Genomic DNA, 7,355 nt, shown 5'->3' with positions numbered 1-7,355 from the left:
CTTATATTTCTGTGTGTACTAATACACTATATGTGTATATATATATATATATATATATATATATATATATATATATATATATATATATATATATAAATAAATCAATTCCTTGGTCCTTTTGCATAATACAAGTTGATCTACCAAGATCACAACCCACTTTCAAATATACATCTCAGAATCTCATTCAAAATCCAGCTAATTGTTGTGCTTCATCCTCATGTTTTAAACATTATATTCTACTGATTAGCATAATTCTCAGGTCCCAAAAGCCGTAGATCAGTGGTCCCCAAACTTTTTCCTGTGAGGGCCACATAACTTTTCCCTTCTCGTTTCTCGATTGATTTTTACCCAGAAAGCACATGGGCAAAAACCATGAGTGAAACGGTGACTGGAACTGACTAGTATATATTCCATTGAGGGAATAAAACTATAACATATTAATTCCTCATATGTTAACATAAAGGCTCATCTTGAAGTATAAATTGTTACTTACAGGCATCGCTTCGAAGAATGGCGTTCATAACAGACACATGTGTTCATCTGCTCACCGCTAGCAAACAACCGTACTGATTAAATAACATAAAAGTCAAGCAGATGGCAGCAATGCGCCATGCAAAACAAAACACCCACAGTTTACAGGACATACTTCCTGCTAAAGAGCCTCCTGGTGGTTGAAGAAAAATCCACATATAAACCAGAAAATACAATAAAAAAAAAAAATAAAAAAAATCTAAAAAATAAAAATCTGAATGCTCTCTGGTATTGTTCAGGGGGCCGGACCAAATGTGGAGGCGGGCCGTAGTTTGGGGACCCCTGCTGTAGATGATCATTTTGTTTCAAGCTTTAAATTGACTTGATAAAATAAAGTCAATATATTCCAATTTCTTGAGATGCACCAGCTCATCCTTAACTGTAAGTCTTTCTATTCTGACTTGCAGAATTAAGTCAAACAGACTTATGAGCTTCACAACTCAAAGTCACAATGTAACATAAGAACTTACAGTATATGACAACTTGCACAGTGTCAATGTAATAACAACAACAACAAAAAAGGTACAACACATTAAACAGCATAACTGCTATGGTCAATAAAGGCAGGTTGCCTCTTTTTACATTCCCATACTGGGAGGGCGAGATGAGGCACGTTTCATTACAGAGAGATAAACAAACCAGGGTGGAGGCAGGGGAAACCCACATCCCAGGTAAATGAGAGCTTTATGAAAAAGATTAGTGCAAATCCCTCTCAGAAAGCACTTGGACATGTGGGGTGAGAGGCTTTCGGATACAGACTTGGCTGCCTCCAGCCGGCGAATTCCCTTAGTGATCGATCAAAATACAAAAATCACAGCTGCATAGTCACAGAGGGGGAAGGAGGAGCTGAGACCCAAAGAGCAGTGACTTACTGCAATAACTAATGGGTGGGTTTATCTGAATTCTCAAAATAAAAAAAAAAACACATAGATAAAGCATATGTGTGCAATTTTGTCTCCAAGACAGAGAGGCTCTCACAACGACAGTACAGCAGGAAAGCTGAACATCTGCGGAAACTACTCTGCTTGTAAGCTGCGGTTGCCATCTTTACTAAGAGCTGATCATTAAGCTCCGTTAACCTGCTGCAGGGAGAACTGAGTGACACAAACACACACACCTGCTCCATTTAGAGGGAAATCATTTCTTATTCCCCCAGCGAACATATAACTCCTCCCCAAGTAGAAGTCCTCAATTCCCCTTCCTCTCCACAGGACATGTCTGCATGTGCAAACCGACTGCTCCCTGAATTGTTGACGGTAAACACTTGAGTCCCAAAGAGAAAAAAAAAAGGGAGAAACAAATCTGAGCTAGGAATGTAAGGAAAATAAAGATGAGGAAAAAAAAAATAGAAGCAGGCAAAAAAGTAGGTGCAGGTGATGGAAATACTTGAAAGAAGATGAAGGAAGGGAAGAAAAAAAAGAAACTAAAAAGGAGGAGTTTCATCTGACCCACTCAAGTGCTGCATGTCTGAAGTGCGCTTCATTGCCTCCTGTACTGAAGTAGCACAGGTACACCACAGTAAGTACAATCTGCAGAGGGAGCAAGCAGACAACTCATTACCGGAGCCCTAAAACATTTCGATGTGCCAAACACCATCTGTATGTCCTCGGATATAAATACGAACTCGGCTTCCCTCGTGAGTGAATCTAGCGGAATTAGAACCTATTTCCTTTCAGGCTGAAAGGAGAGCACAAGTACATGTCAGAGTCTGAATAAACATGCCTCTAAGAAGAGTCCTCACCTATAAGCCAGTGCAGTCATTCATCCTGCAGAGTTCATTGGTTACAACATGTATTAATATGTATTGCATTAGGTGAACAACATCCCCTGTAGCACAGAAACAATTTCACAAAGCACACCACTCCACTCGAGTGCAGCAGCAGTTACTATAATCTGATAAACTGTGAATATGAAGAAATATGTGTGAATCATCAGTGGATAAATACATACCATTGGGACTCTCCTCGTCAATGGTCACTATGGTTGCAGGAGGGCCCGGCCGAGACAGCTTACACTCTGAGTACAGAAGGAGGAAAAGAAGTATCAGAAGACACACATAAAGCTCAACCCGCTTTTTTTTGCACAAGAAACATTCCAGTAAAATATAAATTTTAAGATGACGCGTGATGACGGCTTAGCTGGCATAGCTTCCACATAAAGATTCATAAAGGCGTCTAAGATATCTTAAGAGATTAATCTTCCACAATTATTTGTTTTCCTGTTATCAGTTTCTATGAAATATTGCAGCTGATGTAGTTTTCTTGTAAATTTATGCTCTTTTTTAAGTTGATCAGAGTGTTTGGTATCTTAATTAGCTATCAATTAGTGTGTTTTTTTTGCTAAAGAGACACAGATTCAAACTGTTCCTAGGTATTCTTCAAACTGGAACTGTGACAAACTCGGGGCGGATGAGCCGTCAGGTTTATCATGCCACCGCCGCACACAGTAAGGAGACAGTCAGTGAAAGAGTGCAGCAGAGAGTGACATTTTGGAGTTGCCATGTGTCTATAATAAGTATTTATTTTAAGCCTTTTGCCCACAGCTTTACCAGGAGCCCAGTTATTGTGCACTTTGATAAGATAGCTCATGAGAACGCACATTATACTAGAACATATATTGAGAATATTTGATGTACAGTTGAGTAATGAAATGTCCTTTCAGTTTATAATGCGTTATAATAAATTTATCAATGAAACATCTATCCATCCATTCTCTACACCTGCTTATCCTTGCAGAGTTGGAGGGGTGCCTATCTCCAGCAGTCACTGGGGCAGGGGTGGGGCAAACCTTGGATGGGGTACAAGTCCATCGCGGGTCAACACAGAGACACGCGGGACACACAACCACAAACACACTCATATTCACACCTAAGGGCAATTTAGAGAGAGGAATTAATCTAACAGTCGTGTTTTTAGACTGTGGGAGGAAGCCAGTGTACCTAAAGAGCCCATGCATGCATAGTGAGTACATGCAAATATCACAAAAATAAATAAATAAATAAATAATAATAAAAAAATAAAAATACAGGCAGACATTTGAACCCAGGACCTCCTTGCTGCAAGGCAACGGTACTACCAACAAGGTGTATTTGTCCATCTATGAAACAAATACACATTTTCTGGTGTGTGTATATATATATATATATATATATATATATATATATATATATATATATATATATATATATATATATATATTATTTTTTTTTATTTATTTATTTATTTTTTTGAATATATTTTATCAAAAGCTTGACAACATTTCATCAAATGTGATGATCAACCCACAGTTCAGATCAGTTCACATAATCAGAAAATGCACTGATGTACTTTTAGGGGTGCCCCAATCTAATCCCTACGATTTTTTAAATGAGCTGTACTGGTAGTCCCAGACAAACTCAACTCCTGTGATACCTGCAACAGATACAGCTGGTAAGATCCGTTTCATAAATCATGGTCTATTTTGTAAGGGGCTGTATTATTGTATTATTGTATTATTGTTCTTGGGCATTGTATTAATGATTACACCTTGGTTACCTGCTAAGAAGACACTCCAAGACCTCGTCAACTTTAGTCGCTGACAACAGCAGTAACTGAGACACTCCAGGGACTCCCTGTCTGTATCATGTGACCAGCTGTGCCACGGTATTATTTACCGACGCCAAATGTGCACCAGAGGGAGCTCTGCTTAGTGCATCTTAAAATCAACATATTAAACTTTATCAATTTAAAAATAGAGGGGTTTTTTAGTTCCATCTGCAAATAATTACCTAGAATGTCGCTAAAAGATGATAAGAACCACATTGTGAAAGATTTGTATCAAAATAGAGCTGTGGTTGTAAACACTATCAGCAGGAGCAAGGTGAGTGTGTGTCAAGACAAATATACAGAATCTTTAGAATCACAGGATAAATCTATGAGTACTTTAGGTGAGATGCTGTCAGAGCACCACGGCAGCTTTTTAGCTAAACCTGTTTCGGAGAAACATATTACAGCCATCTCACAGAAGCTCCGCTCAGAGTTAAAATATCTGTGAGAGTGAAGAAACTGAAGCATCCCAAACTGTCAGCATGCAGTGTATGCTGCAAGGAAAGGTCACAGTGTGTTAAAGAATGTAAACGGCATGGATTTCAAGAAACCAGCCTGGACTCGGCAATGGGTAATTTTCAAATTTTTTTTTAATTTTTTTTTTTAATTTTTTTCTGCCCATTTTGAGATTTGCAATAAGCACCACTAGTACAAACAAGAATCATCTTGTTAATATTAACATATAACAAGATCACAGACAGATTTATAATGTAACGTAGCATTTGGAGTTTCAGAGTTGTGAGATTTGTAAGCAGTTTGTGTATTTTCGAATACGACAGACAGTGAAGGCAATTTAAGAGGCAGTTTCCCACAAAACAATAATTAACAAGGGAGGTTTTATAACTTGGATAGTAAAACGGACATCTGCTTTTGTTTTCCGCACATTGTAGTGGTCAGATTTAAAATTCACGAGGGTAAAGCAAATGCAGCTGTAGTCAGTAAAAATTGTACTCAATTAGCGCTTGAGTATTAAGGGAGACATCACTTCCAAGTTCAAGTAAAAAGATGTTGGTTTTTTTTATGTTAATGTGATGCAATATTGTTATGAGGTCATTTTAAAGGGTCATGTAATCTGCACAGAAGCTCATGATTCGCACTGCACACTTCGAAGAACTGTTTGAGCATCTTCCCGTCACACAGACGGATCCTCTTACAGCAAGTGCAATCAATAAGTCCTGTAGCTGCATCATCAAGAGTAACCGACTGTGTGACTCTGACAACTAGACAAAGGGCGGTGAAAAGCACAAGGCAACATTGTGAACAGAACAAGGGAGAGAAAAGCTTTGCAGATGGAGGTCACAAGAGCTAGATGGTATGAGCACATGGGACACAGGTAATGGCAGCTTGACAAACGGCACCAGATGGGGCAGTGAAGGGGGTGGGACATGTCATTCTATATAAACAAGCACTGAAAGATAACTTTGCTGATGTAAGGAATGCTTGGGATTACATGTCTTTCAGCATGTGTGGGGGGAGGGGGAACATAAAGAAGAAAAACAGCAAAATACCGAAGTTAATAAAACAAAGGGAAAATAGATAAAAGAATCTTGCCCTCTTACCCTCATACTGCCAGTCTGAAGGAGTCAGAGCACAGTTTAGCCAGAGGGAAGGAGAGCAGGAAGGGGAAAAAAAGGAAAATAATAATAATAATAAAAAAAACATCAAACATTTAAGAAACAGCTCTGAAGTTAAGGGGGGGGGAAAGGAGAAGAAAGTCCTTGCAAGAATACAGCGTTAAGGAAAAGAGAAGGAGACATGTTATAAGGGGAGAAAATGTTAAACAGGGATTAAGATTTTAGAGGAAAAATATTAAGCAATCCTTCAGTACAAAAATGGAGGCTTTTAAGATGCCGTCACAGCATTTATCTTAGTAGTTTGTTAAAGATGAAGTCCTGTCACATATATGAACGATGTGACTCCCTTTTGACACGTGGTGAGAAGAAGGCTGTTCACACTGCATGTACATACTAGTCATTGTGCTAAAGGCAGAAAAACAACTTACCCTTCCAGGAAATGGAAGAGGGTGTGAGCAGTGCATACACGAGGATGATTAACTGGGACGAGGCAGAGGAGCTCGATCTTCTAACAGATTATCTGTCTCATAGCATGCCGTCACTACATAGATTTAAACATTAAACATGTAAGAAACATTTTTTTTTATTTGATTTATAAAAGTTATATACTGCTCACCCCACAGCGGGGAAGTCCATTTTAATTTTATTTTTTACTAATGATTATTTGATCCCTTGGGGGCCCTCAGACCATGTATAAACAATTAGTTAAAATGATCGAACAATAGAATTAGGATTATGCCAAAGGGATCATGACCTGTTCAGCATTACAGTGTACATTTTTCCACCATTTTTCACAATATACATTCACTATAATTAACGAGGTCGGAGCAGACAAAAATCAAAACACATTTTTAGATAGACATATAAGACACTGTGTGATAGCAGTTCAAAGATTTGGTCAACAGGTGAGTAATATCTCCTTCTGTTAGAAATAGATTCCACAGCAGACGTTCATTAAAACACTCAATCAAGAAACACACATTTTGTTCTTAAAGTCATGGCTATTATACACAAACTGTCTCTCTTTTCCTAAAATGCTCTTTCTCTTTCAAACATTTTGAACTTTGTGAGGCTCGTTACCAAATTGGGTCAACTTAGATTACATGTAATCAGAGATGGACAAGATGACACATCAACAACCACCGGTCTAGTATTTCACACCCACCTTCTGTTGCAGTCCTTAGTTGTGCAACCGTGCACCTGTTAGTAGGTGCATAACAGGATAGTTTTCTCATTAAATATGCATAACCATGAGCCATGTTTTGCATACCCATGAGCCATGTTTTAGAAGCACATAATGCTCGGAGGAAAAGTTCTGGATGAGATAGCCTTAAGAAATGTTCAAATTTGTAGATTATTTGAAACAAATTTCTGGAAAAATTGAAAATTTAATGTGATTGTATGTTAGAATACTGTTGTGCTAAAGATGTGCAAAGACTTGCAACATACATTTATTATCCATATATGTATATATCCATCTTTAAAAGCTCCTTAAGACATGTGCACTGTTAATTTTCAGTCAAGAATTTTGGAGCAATTAGAAAACCCATACCTCTTTGCTAAGGAAATGGAGTCTCCCATAATAGCAACATGATGAACAGAGGAAGTGGGTCACCCAAACAAGCAACATAGAAAAAAAAAAAAAAAAAAAAAAAAAAAAAAAAAA

The 7,355-nt window shown here is 38.0% G+C and overlaps 1 protein-coding gene across 6 annotated transcripts in view; it reads right to left on the bottom strand.

Moving 5' to 3' along the window:
- Positions 1-7,355, bottom strand: part of LOC106947446 (protocadherin-15-like) — a 116,653-nt gene that overhangs the window by 27,751 nt on the left and 81,547 nt on the right. For 4 of the 6 annotated variants that reach the window (XM_015032440.1, XM_015032441.1, XM_015032445.1 and 1 more), the window contains 2 exons: positions 5,675-5,689; positions 2,482-2,547 (listed from right to left, as the gene is read on the bottom strand). The exons of 1 other annotated variant lie outside the window; for it this stretch is intronic. In XM_015032440.1, the coding sequence (XP_014887926.1) occupies positions 2,482-2,547; positions 5,675-5,689 (81 nt within the window). The remainder of the gene's footprint in view (positions 1-2,481; positions 2,548-5,674; positions 5,690-7,355) is intronic. One more of the 6 variants, XM_015032442.1, reaches the window with a different exon arrangement.

This window comes from Poecilia latipinna, unplaced genomic scaffold (assembly GCF_001443285.1).
Source record: "Poecilia latipinna isolate Pla-1442-1.1 unplaced genomic scaffold, P_latipinna-1.0 Scaffold241, whole genome shotgun sequence".
Lineage (NCBI taxonomy): Eukaryota > Metazoa > Chordata > Actinopteri > Cyprinodontiformes > Poeciliidae > Poecilia > Poecilia latipinna.
The sequence above is the reverse complement of the archived record's forward strand: the minus strand, read 5'-3'. Positions and strand labels throughout refer to the sequence as shown.